This window comes from Nilaparvata lugens, chromosome 6, assembly GCF_014356525.2.
Source record: "Nilaparvata lugens isolate BPH chromosome 6, ASM1435652v1, whole genome shotgun sequence".
Lineage (NCBI taxonomy): Eukaryota > Metazoa > Arthropoda > Insecta > Hemiptera > Delphacidae > Nilaparvata > Nilaparvata lugens.
In genome coordinates, this window is record NC_052509.1 from 9,564,665 (window position 1) to 9,578,002 (window position 13,338).

Here is a 13,338-nt window from a genome sequence, read left to right on the forward strand (position 1 = left end):
ATCATTAATTCGAGATTGTGAAATGAAATGAATAAAATGACTGAAAAATCTGCGTACCTGGTTCTCCAAGACTACAACATACCTTTTCAGGATGGCTGTAAATAAAATATCCATAGTCAGGATATATCCATATCGCCAATATTCGGAAGGAATAGGAACTAGCAAAAGAAGATATTGTCTGAAGGGGGAATTAAAGAAATGTTTGAACTGGGAACAAATGTCCATAGAATCTCCAAGTGTCCATAGAATCTACAGTCAGGTCCACGTTATAATGTGGAACGTTCGATTGGCAATGGTATTGCTATCCTAGTCTATCATTCAACAAAGCGGATAACGCCATCTCTTTCTCGCTTTGGTCTGTTGCCAAATCGTCTTTTAACAATGTAGAATTAACAATAAATTAACAAAATATTTCATCTCAATTATGAAAATTCATCGTGAAATATACTTTTTTCTCAATAAAATATAATTTATTATTTTAAACGAATATGAACAGTTAATTATATTAATAAACCTGTATCAGCTACCGTCTATAAAAGACATTGACCAGATTGAGGATTGGCAACGTTGTTCTGCTATCTTTCTTCACTGCCTTTATAACGTGGACCTCACCATAGCAGAGAATAGCATGATAGGAATGGTAGCGAGTTTTTTTCATGGTGAAATTCTATAGAATAGATTATTAGTTTATAATACACTCTGTATCTTAAACTCAATCCTAAACTTCGGTAATATAGAAACTTTCAGTCCTCAAAGCCATAACTTAAAAACGTCAAACTAAAAGTTTCTCAATTTTGAGCATCAATTAAAAGAGAATAGTTATACTCCTAGCAATCAATATCAACGTGTTAGGAATAAAACACAATTCATTACGGACAAAAATGGGAAAAGACGTCTGAAAACAGTTTAAAAAAAGCTTGCAACCTATCGCAGGGAATTCTTAATGGATGAATAAACTAATCTATAGATCGTATCCACATAATTAAAAAAAACTGACAGTTATAGTTCTATCTACGCCATCAATTAAGGTGGAACTTCCTGTGTTGCCCGTTTCCCACAGGCACAGGTGTTTCTAAGTTTCTAACTTTGTAGAAAGAAGCGTTTCTCGATTCCCAACATAAGCACAACTTGCTGAGTAGTTTTATAGGTAGTAGTCAGTTATAAGAATGCAAATTTCTGTTTGGAAATGTCTCGTATCACCCTAAACCTTCGTCATTGCAATGTGTCATGTTTTATAAACAGAGACAAAACGGAAAACCACCTGTTTCTGAATCTTGAGTAGATATTACCAGAGAATAGCCATGTAGATTGATTATTCTTTGATACTAAAGAGTATTAGTCATGTTAATACACCAATGAAGAGTATATTTCATTGAATGCCTAATACATAAATGAAGAATGCATTTTATATTCATTTATCCTGAAGAAAAAAAAATGTAGGATTATTTGTCTACGTTTATTTGTCTATGATAATATTTTGTCGATTCTCTACAAAGATGATGTTTGATCTAATCTAATCCAATCTCTAACTAAGTTTCTCTTACCTCTATCTTTTTCGCTTTATTTTGTAAATAATTGAGCTTATAACTACATTATTTACCAATTTACTCTCTTCAAACCGATATTATTCACAGAGTCGATTTGCATAAAGAATAGCATACCTTCAAAATTAATCAGTATAATTTCTGGTTCTTATGTTTCAGAAAAGAGCGTCTGTCTGATTGTGTTCGTGGTAGATGAAATGAAACTTCTAGTTAATGATGGCAATGTTCTCAACTTTGTAAAATGAGCGTACCTGAGCGTATTACTGAGAGGAAGACAGAATTCAGCTAAATTGGATAAATAGAACAATCCAATGCCTATCTCGATTGGTGAGTAGACGTTGAGATTCCTTGATACTTTATTATTACTTCTGTAAATTTAGCATGGAATTATTGATACCTTACTTGTAATACACTAACTCATGTGAGAAAATATTTATTGTCTTTTCATACGTGATATGAAACTTTGAAGTTTCAAGATATACTTGTGGGAACTTATGAAGTTTCAAAATATGCTCGTGAGAACTTATGAAGTTTCAAAATATTCTCGTGCAAACTTATGAAGTTTCAAAATATTCTCGTGAAAACTTATGAAGTTTCAAAATATGCTCGTGAGAACTTATGAAGTTTCAAAATTTATGAAGTTTCAAAATATGCTCGTGAGAACTTATGAAGTTTCAAAATATGCTCGTGAGAACTTATGAAGTTTCAAAATATGCTCGTGAGAACTTATGAAGTTTTAAAGTAAGCTCGTGATAACTTATGAAGTTTCAAAATTTATGAAGTTTCAAAATATGCTCGTGAGAACTTATGAAGTTTCATAATATGCTTGAAACAGCTTATGAGAACTAAGAACTATTTCTATTGTGTAGATACAATTACAAGATTTCCATTATTGTCATGTACTTTTTGAAGAGAAATACATTTTATTGTTATTTTAAATTAACTCCGAACCACTCACCTCGGTATAGTCATCCTGGTGTTGTGACTCCCCTGCTCCGTTCACCACCTGGCTGACGACAGGATGACTCTCAAGGTCCCAACACTCCATGGAGGCAGCCCTGCCTAGGGGGCCACCCCACCCGGACCCCGCCTCACCTATTGTGACGTCACAATTGGGCCCAAAAGTCACTAAAAGTGGTCCAGATTGTCCCAAAGTAGATCACAGGTGTCCCGTCTCAATCGTAATCAACTGGGTCCGAAAGTCACTAAAAGTGGTCCAGATTGTCCCAAAGTAGATGTCCGGGTGGATGACAGGTGTCCCGTCTCAATCGTAATCAACTGGGTCCAAAAGTCACTAAAAGTGGTCGCGATTGTCACAAACGAGGTTACAGTTGTACCGTCCCAATCGTAACCAATTGAGTCGGAAAGTCACTAAAGGTGGTCGCGATTTTCCTAAACGAGATCACAGGTGTCCCGTCCCAATTGTCACCAACTGAGTCCAAAAGTCACCAAAAGTAGCGATTGTTCAAAATGAGATCACTATTGTCGCAGTGATGTCCAGAAAGTTCTCAATTTCACAACTTGGTTCTGAAGACACGAAAAGCTGTCAACAAGTTGTGAAAATCTTCTACAAATTTGTCCAGAGAGTTTCAAATAGGTCTTCAAGTTGGTTGAAAACTTTAAGAGTTAATTACTAGATGAAGACTAATCACAGTATATGTCACAAACTCCTCACAAATGTGTGAGCGATGTCACGAGAAATAGTCCACAAGTAGTCACAAGATTTTCTTTAACATGGTCTGACTTATCCCAGTTGTGTTCAGAAAGTTTTCAACAAATTCACAATTCACACAATGTTTATAAATTTGTCATCAACCTTCTAAAGTTTGTTCTAGTTATCTGTCAACTTTGTAGTTTTGTATAAGAACTATAATATGTAAGTTCCTTACAGCTGTATGAATAGTTGAATTCTCAATAGTTCATGAATAATATTCTCACTGTTTGTAATAGTTTTCATTAATTTCTCCAAGACTTTTTTAATTTTGTACTCGATGTCAATACAATGATCACTGGATACTGATGATAAGTGCAAAGTTTTATTTGAACGAATAATACTTCTGCAAATTTCACAATAAGTTTACAAACTTCTATTATTCCACAATAATCTATTCAAATACGTCTCTGAATTGTTAGGAATATCTATCGAATTCCCTCTAAAAGTTCACAAGTGTCCTCAACGAAGATAAAACCACGGAAACTTTGGTCTACTAATAAAACACGGATTGAAACAAGACTGAGGAACAAAACTATTATCACTAACTGCTAGTAATATTGACCTCTATTATTAATTAAGCTACGATAATCCTTATCAGTTCTGATAAGCTGACTCCTGATGATAACTGACAGACGTAGTTCATAGTTATTGATTGAATTTATGTTATCCACCCTTTTTGCTTTATCTTTATCTCAACAAGTATCTGCAACTCTTTTAATGTAGATAAATTCTGTATTTACAAGAAGTTCTATATTCCCAAATTGGTGCTTAAACGTTATCAATTCTCCCAATGATATCTCTGTACTGGGATAAGGGTATTGAAAGTATTTACTATCAAACTATTCCGAAGTTTGAATAATATCTACGAAGTTTTAATAACTACGAATGCAAAAGATAATATTGAGACGAATGCAAAAGATAATATCAAAATCTTCTCTTAGAACAAGAGTGTCGTTGCCTACTAGAAACTTTTTCGTAACTTATCACAAACCGTACAGTGACTTCTTGAAACTTATCACAAAGTTTTTCTTCAACGAATAAGTTCCAAATGTTCCTAAAATAACCACTAATATCCCTACAGTTGTATGTTATAGATTCCTAAAACATTCATATTTCAGCCTCTAATCACAACTATCAATGGAAAACTCTGGTCTCAAACTTTCCCTATTTCAATAACTTTTTCAGTCACGAATAAAACTGGTGTCACACTCCTATTATCCCGATTACATACAAGATATATTCAGGAATGTTCTTACATGCTCCCAAACTAGTTTTAATCACAAGTGTCGATGAAAAACTGGTCTCAAACTTTTCCGAAATAACTTTTTCTGTAGTAGTGTCACAACTTTTATTATATTGATGAATAAGATGTTCCCAGAGATGTTCCCGAATGCCCCTACATGTTCCCAAACCTTCCCACACTCGACGGTAACCACTGCTGACGTATTTCACCTCCAGAACCGTTGAGCGTCGAACTATACGTTGGAGCGTCGGAGCTTCAGTAGCGTCGCGACGCGCGCGTTTCAACCTTCAACCCCTCCACGCAGCCACCGACCAACCCCTGTGAGCGCCCCCACCCCTAAATCCAGGGGTTCGTTCCCCCCAGCCCCAAAACTCCACTCGTATAATTAGCAACCCTACAATTTGCGCCGTCTCTCGGTGTATCCACTTGTTGTTTTCCCCTTCCGTCCTTTATCACTGTTCTCTGTGTCCCCTCTTCTTCCCCACACCTCCTCACCACCACCTCCTCCTCCTCCACTAGTTCCCCTTTTCTCTCGATAGTCCGACACCACCGCTTATCTGACAGATAACAAACGCTATCACTAGGCCGCACTCTCTACTCTGTGTTCTGTTCTGTTTCCTCCTCCTTCTCTTCTCTCCTCCTCCTTCTCTTTCTCTTTCCTTCCTCCTCCTTATCTTTCTCTCCTCCTATTCCCCTCTCTTTTCTATCAATTCCCTCTTTCCCCACTATTCCTTCCTCAATCTCTCTTTGTTCTCCTCAGTCCTTTTTCACTTATTCGCCCCTTTGTGATTCTATTTTATTTCCTCTTTCTCCTACTCTTTATCATCAATTCGCTCTTCCCCCACTATTCCTTTCTCTATTTCTCTTTATTCTCCTTGATTATTTTCCACTTTCTCTCTATTTCTATTCTATATTTCTTCACTGATATTACTTTTGCGTACTCTCTACTCTGTGTTCTATGCTATGTTCTCCTTCTCCTACTCTTTATCATCAATTTCCTCTTCCCCCACTATCCTTTCTTTAATTTATCTCTATATTTTCCTTGGTTATACTCAATTTTCTCTCTATTTTTCTTCTATTACTTCACTCATATTACTTGTGCGCACTCTCTCCTCTGTGTTTCTATTCTATTTTCTCCTTCTCCTACTCTTTCTCATCGATCCCCTCTTCCCACACTATCCTTTCTTCAATCTCTATATTTTCCTTGGTTGTACTCAACTTTCTCTATATTTTCATTCTATATTTCTTCACTGATATTACTTGTACGTACTATCTACTCTGTCTTTTTATTCTATATTCTCCTTCTCCTACTCTTCTTCATCAATTCCCTCTTCCCCACTATTTCGTCATCAATCTTTCTTTGTTCCCCTAAATCATCTTCAACTTTTTCGCTATTTTCTTCTGTATTTCTTCAATAATATTACTCTTGCGTACTCTCTACTCTGTCTATTCAGTATTCTCCTTCTTTTCCTACTCTATTTCTCCTAACCGCTCTTCTCCTACTATTTCTCTTCCACTTTCTCTTTACACCTCTTCTCCTGTTCTCTTACACCTACTTCTCTTCTCCACCAACAAGTCTTTTTTGTTTCTCTTTTTCACAATCTCCAATATTTTTCTGGTTTGTGTTATGTTCTCTTCTTCTATATCCCAATCTTACCTATTTACTCTTTTCTCACTTTTTTCCTACTTCTTTGTATCCTACTTCTCTCTTCCAATTACCTTTTATCTCATCCCTCTTTTCCCTTCTCTCAGTTCCTCTTCTTCTCACTTCCTTGGTGACCTCTTCCACCGCCACTAAGCTGTTAGAACCGTTACCTATAAAGGTGCAAACTGAACTAGTAAGTCGCGGTAAGGATCGATACCAATAAACAGCTGTGCAACGATAAAATCATTTAGAGTCATTGATAAATATATCAGTATTTTATCAGTAATATATCAGTATTATCAGAAATGAACAACTACAATAAGACAACCGATTCCTATTCGGACTATGTGTAACCTTATCTAAATTTGGGAGAGGAATAGCACAAGGTTACCTTATTTTCTCTCTCCATATCATTTTAATGATGTACTTATTGTACGAATCAACAAAGAATAAAGAATAAAGAAGATCGATAGCTAGCTGAAACCTACATATAGATCTGTTAGTACTATGTATTTTGTAAAATGATATACAAGGATAGCAACACCAATGCTAATCAAATACTACTAAAACTATCGTTCAGTGGAGTGGAGGATTAAGTTTGTTTTAAACATTGAAACGTTTGAGGTAATTTTATTTCATTGATAATAAATTCTTCTGAGTTCACAGATACTCCTTACTGCGTCAGTAAAAACACTTTAAAATCGTTGACAATTTTGTGTGCATATATCTCTAAGATTATTGTTTTTTTTTTATCTTCGGGGATACTTTTAATATAAATAAAAATATAAATCTCAGAACCCTTTTGAATTATTATGTCACGACATGTTTCGGCTACTAATGTCATTTAAATGGTATTTGAATAGCATATTTTTATTTATCTCTCAGGTTATTTAGTGTTGACACTCCTCGTTCTAGTATATGATGTTTAGAGATATTTAGGAATTTATATTTTTCGACCACTTCACATAAATATTATAGTTGTTTCACATTCTTCCCCACTAGTTACTCCACGTTTTATCTTCAATTCCCCTACCAGTTCTATCCCCTCCACTATTCATCTCTTGTTTTCCCCCACCACATTTCCCCTTAACACAGTGACGTCACTAGCTACCCTTCCATGAGTAGATCCACGAAATATCCACTTGTTTTTCGATGAATCACAACCATAAGCACAACAAACTTATAGAATAGACCGACAGATACCGTATTTAAATAGATTTACGTTGAATATTGGTGAAGTTAGGACGTATAGTGTCTGCACAATACGTTAAACACAATGTCGTATAGTGTCAAGTACAATACGGTATTTGAACCGAGAAAAATACCGTATTTAAATAGATTTCTGTTGAATATTGGTGAAGTTAGGACGTATTGTGTCCTCGCTGGGCCTAACTTCACGCGAGCACGGCTAACAAGCGACTGCCTACCATTTAAAGAGAATAATAATATCGCACACAGCCAGTGACTGAGTTTCCGGGAGCTCTCTTACTTTCTCTCTCTCTCTCCTCGCTCTCTCTCTCTCTTTCCTTGTTCTCTTTCTCTTCACAGGTATTTTCTTCGCCCACACCTATTATAGGACATCCCATCCCCCCACCGAGCTAGTAATTCTTGGATGAGTGATGGACATACGGACGGTTAACTCAGTGGAATCGTCTTCTTCTATCTAAATAGTTACTTTCTTGGACTGTGTTTCTTCTTCTTCTTCTTCTTCTTTTTCTTCTCCTCCTCCTCCTCCTCCTCCTCCTTCTTCTTCTTCTTCTTTCTTCTTCTTCTTTTTCTTCTCCTCCTCCTTCTTCTTCTTCTTCTTCTCCTTCTTCTTCTTCTTCTTCTTCTTCTTCTTCTTCTTCTTCTTCTTTCTTCTTCTTCTTCTTGTCTGTGAAAATCTGAGTGTAAGAAATAATCAATAGAAAACACTCACTTCAAAAATTGGCGAGACTAAACCCATGTATTAAAATTGATGTCAATGTTCAATTAGTAAAATTAATAGTAATTAAAAGTATAAATAACAAATTCAATTCTGAATACCTAATAGTATGTTTCTGAAAATCCACTAGATTCTTAATCTACAATTCTGATAATCTACTAGAATATGAAACTTCCCAATAATTTATTGTCTACAAGTTGAAAATCGAAATTCAAATATTTACTGATAATAAATGATGAAACACTTTGAAAATCGGTGAAATTTCATGTATTTGAATCAATTTCATCATCTAGTCCTGAATGTCTCTTCTGCAATACAGTATCTACTCTTCTAAAGTGTAGATTCCTCACATACCAATATCAAAGAATGTAACCGGTAGAGTTAAAATATAATTCTCATTAGTTCTTATCGGACTATTTTCACTGAGTCCGGCCGAACGAGTATGAATAGTCCTATCGAACTTATAGGAATGACATTCTCACTAAAACGGGCACGTTTACTGATACTGATAAGTGTAAATACTGTAAATACTGGTATGTGGAAATCCAGGTTAATCAACGTGCAATTTATTACAATTTTCAATTAATTGTTACTTCCAAGTAGATTACTAGATAGACCAAGTTAAGAACTGAATTAACATGAAACGTAAGTAGATACAACGATTTGTTGATTAATTTCCTGTATCATATTTCAAAAGTTCAGAGTCCTGACAAAGGTTTGCGATGGGAGTTAATCAATTAGGGGAAGTTCAGGCTTAATGAATTGCACATGTATCATATTTACATTCTGTATCACACATAACATTAATTAAATATTTATTCAGTTAACCTAACAAAAGATACGCATCTCGACAGGATACTCATTTGAATGAAATAATAATTAACAAAGCTCGTGTCCAATTTATAGAAATGCTAATAAAATTGTCGTTTAGGTTTTTTAATATTGTTCAATTTTTCTTCTTCTCTTTCTTCTAATTTGTTTCCTTTTTGAAGTTCTCTTTCTATTACATAAAAATACTACATAATCTCTCATGTTGTTCTTCTCTTCTTCTACTCTCTATCTTCTTTCTCTCTTACTCTCTAGGTAGAGTTAGTAATACTTTGAATATTCTTTCCGAAGAATGGACATTGATATGTCCAAAGCTCCGCCAATTTGATGCATAACAATATTATCTTTAGGTATTACAAATCGCTTTTTTCGTATCATATACAGTTCAATAATAATTTTCTTAGTCTCTATTATGTAAATTCATCTATAACTTTGCTGTATTGTAAGCTATTGTATATAGAATGTATAAGCCAGTATATATTGTAATCTACATAAATAAAGTACTCAATCAATCAATCTCTCACATACTATATTCTTCTCTTATCGTCTCTTCTCTCTTTAAATGAATATTTGGCTACTTCAGTTTTAGCTCACTCAAACTAAGAGCTTCAAGATTTCAAACTTGAATAAACTTAAACCTTGAAGATTTTAACATGGAAACTTAGAGATTGACCCTCTCCATGATATGAAAATTCAACAAAATTCTCATGGTTAAATGGAATTGTAAAGCTGCGTTTACACCGGAGTCAATAACAAAAGTTTTCAACATTTCTGTTATCAAAATCCTATTATATTAAGCGAGCAATTTCTATATTTTTATATCTGGTTATTTATTCATAATTATTGATATCTGGTTATCTATGTTCAACGGATCTCGAAAACGGCTCTAACGATTTTCACAAAATTTGGAACATAGTAGGTTTATGATATGAAAATTCGATTGCACTAGGTCTCATCCTTGAGAAAACTCGCTGAACGAAATTAAAAGAACAATTCATCCTTGACTGAAACAGCTGTGGATAGTAAAAAAGTGAGTGAGCGAGTGAGTATGTGAAAAATCAAAATATCACATCCCCGAAATTCATAATATGAAATGTTATTGCCAGCTGTGAAATATAAACACAATTATTTTAGAGAATTGTGTTCTGTTTATCAATGAATGAAAATAACGAGCGAAGCTCGGTGCCCCGATATTTGATGTTAATAACAAAAGTCATTAACTTTTGTTAATAACATTCTCTTCAATAACACGGAATTTTCTGTTAAAAACACTTTTTTAACTTTTGTTAAGAGACATTTTTGATGATTCATTTCGATATTGGTTCTCTTCAAGATATCGAGATTGAAAAAAATGTATATAATGGTTGAATGGAATGAATTGTAATGGTTTGAGCTCAGAATGTGATGAGACACATGAATACAATAGTATAAGTTATTTCGCACCTAGGGCCGAAAATGAGACTTTTTCGGCTCGAAATCGGTTTTCAAGTCCGAGGCCGTAGGCCGAGGACTAGAAAAGATTGAGAGCCGGAAAAAACATTTTTGCCCATGGTGAGAACGTTATTTTTCGCCACACAGAAAAATAAACAATATAAATATGAGAATAATTGTTTATTAGGCACTTCCGAAAGCAAAACAGGAAGGTCATAGCTCTAGCAAATCTGAGGTAATCTGAATATCAGGAAATTGTCCAAGTATTTTTATTTTTCATTCTGATTTGTCTAAATAACCTAAAAGATTATGTAAGAGGTTGAGTTTATACTTTTTATTCTTCCAAATGACAATAAGATGATATTATTATAAATGTTTCGATTCTTAAACATTATTATAAATGTTTTGAATAATAAACACAAATAATGAAAAGTTTTTTGATCAGCTGTTTTAGCACACTTGAAATTTGGCCAATCTGAATGTCAACATCAACAATGCTTGTTGTCGTTGACTTCGGAAGTTTAGGTTAGAAGTTCTATCCTACTCTGAAAATCGATTTTGAATAGTTTATAATATATATCTTATCTGTATTTTATTCATCCAAATAAAATGATAGTATCTTATTGCAAAATTCTTTATTCAATTCTAGAAGCATAAACCGATTGCATTTCATGAACTATTTTGTAAACACTTTCACATCAAATCAGAATCAGCTGACTTCAAGGTTATTTTACAGCCCTAGGGCCGTAAAGATTTTACCGGCCTGGTCAGAAAACAATCATTTTTGGCCTCCATATGACACACGAAAACCAGCTCATTACATCAAGGTGGGGCGAAAAATATATTAATTTGATGACAGCTTGACTGAATCCTTGATTATGTTAAACTTGGTTCAAACTACTGGAGCATACAATTAAGCATATACTAAGCATACCACTCAACATAAACTAAGTTTAAACTATCAAGAATACGGGACTTACAATAAGAATAAACAACTTTTTCCAGCTTAAAATAAGTTAGAAATGGGTCTGAAAAGTTGAGGAAGCTGTATACGTTTCCCTCTTTGTTTGGAAACCGGTTATGGCGTTGAATAATCCACTTTGTTCTAGGCACGTGGAGCAGAATTACCGATCTCAGAATAATGAATTTTAAATTGGTGACAGATTTAAGGATTCTTACAATGAATCATTGTATTTCTCTGGGGAATGATCCAGAATTGATTCATTTATTGATTATAATAGAGTGTAATCATGATGAATCTGTGATAATAAAATAACTGGAACTGCATTGAGGTGATACATCAACAATAAACAGCCAACAAACCTTTGTTGTGAAAGATTACAAAATACCAACACCTCTAACTCACTCGTTCATTCTATCTCTCTCTCTCTCTCTCACTCACTCTCTCTCTCTCTTTCACTTTGACATCCACTTCCTGTACATTTTTCGCCAGCACTACCAACCCAACAGTCTTAAAACACCACCATAACGATCACAAATTTGAAATTTTTATAACTCTTTTAGAGCCGGTCGGACCTCCTCAATAACACGCACGTAAACATGTCAACCGTCTAGTCAATGTGGGTACTTAAGCAACTATTTCCATTCTACCTTCGACTAAATAAACTCTTACACACGTTTTTATTCTCTCTGCATTCGATTGTGGTTCTTATTTTGTTTCAGACGTCTGTAAGATTTGTCTACAGTTAAATAAACGACTGTCGGCCCCCGGTTAACACACCGCCACGGCGCCATATTGGTTTTTTCAAGCGAAAAAAGGGAGAAAATGAGTCAGAGAAACAAAGAGGGAATGAGAGAACAATCGAAGCTGAAGGTCTTGGATGGATCAGGATGTCGGTATTGGTTCTGTTGGAGAAGATAGACTACCCACTTCAAAGAGAGACAAAGAAGGATAAATTGTAAGAGAGAGAAATAGATCAAATTATAAAAAGGAGTGACGGAGATACAATAAGTACAACAATTAAGAACGATAACAAGTGTAATTGAGTACGATCAACTAAGAGAAATTTAGATGCAAATACCAAGTAGGCAATCTCATTGTTTTTTTTTTCTTGAAAAATCAAAATTTCGCATCCCCGAAATTCATAAGATGACATATAGCCAGCTGTGAAATATAAATACGATCATTTTAGAGAATTGTATTCTGTGTATCAATAAATAAAAATAACGAGCGAAGCTCGGTGCCCCGATATTGTGTTATCTAAATTTGGCACAAGGTTACCTTACTTTTCCTCTCCCTATCATTTTTATAATGTACTTATTGTATAAATGAATATAGAAGAAATGTATACAAAAAATTAGAGTAAATCATATTTGACAGTAAGAATAAACTCACTTTAATGTAAATCAGTATCAGATTAGAAGCAATTAGAAATAATAATACCGTATTGAAAGATAATAGCACATTCATACAAAGATGAAGGACAATAAGATAAAGAAAGTGGAAATGAAAAGTGTGTGAACATATTATTAAAAATGTAATATATTCAATGTATTATATTCAATAATTTTTTCATCCTCGAATTTTTCTTCCCATTTTCTTCGTCTGTAAGTTGTTTCTTTATTCATTTCCTTTCGAACGATTTCTATTTCATTTTAGATTCGTTGATTGATTTGCGTCTACACTGGGGTTATTTTCTTGGTCGATATTTTCCACGTACTTCTTGATGTTTTAATATTAATATAATATTTTATGTTTTATATTCAATGTAAAATATTTAAATATATTCAATCCAATCATATGAATATTATTTAAAGAAGGATGTCAAATAGAAGATAAGGATTATAACCAGCTAGCCTAGGCTTCCAAGCTAGTTGAGACATTTAATATAAATGCCCAAGAATATAAAATGCTTGATACTAATGTAGGAAGGAATGTAACGAGAAGAGGAAACAGAAAACGAAAACACGAAATTAAAAGAAGCAAACAGACACAGTCTGGGATGTGGAACGTTTGTTTGACAATGCACAGAAAATCTTTCAAGAAAT

The 13,338-nt window shown here is 34.2% G+C and overlaps 1 protein-coding gene across 1 annotated transcript in view; it reads right to left on the reverse strand.

Moving 5' to 3' along the window:
• Positions 1–2,744, reverse strand: part of LOC111049858 (homeobox protein araucan) — a 194,130-nt gene extending 191,386 nt beyond the window's left edge. The window contains exon 1 of the mRNA XM_039430069.1: positions 2,503–2,744. Coding sequence (XP_039286003.1) covers positions 2,503–2,592 — 90 coding nt within the window. The 5' untranslated portion in view covers positions 2,593–2,744. The remainder of the gene's footprint in view (positions 1–2,502) is intronic.
• Between the last annotated feature and the right edge of the window lie 10,594 nt (positions 2,745–13,338).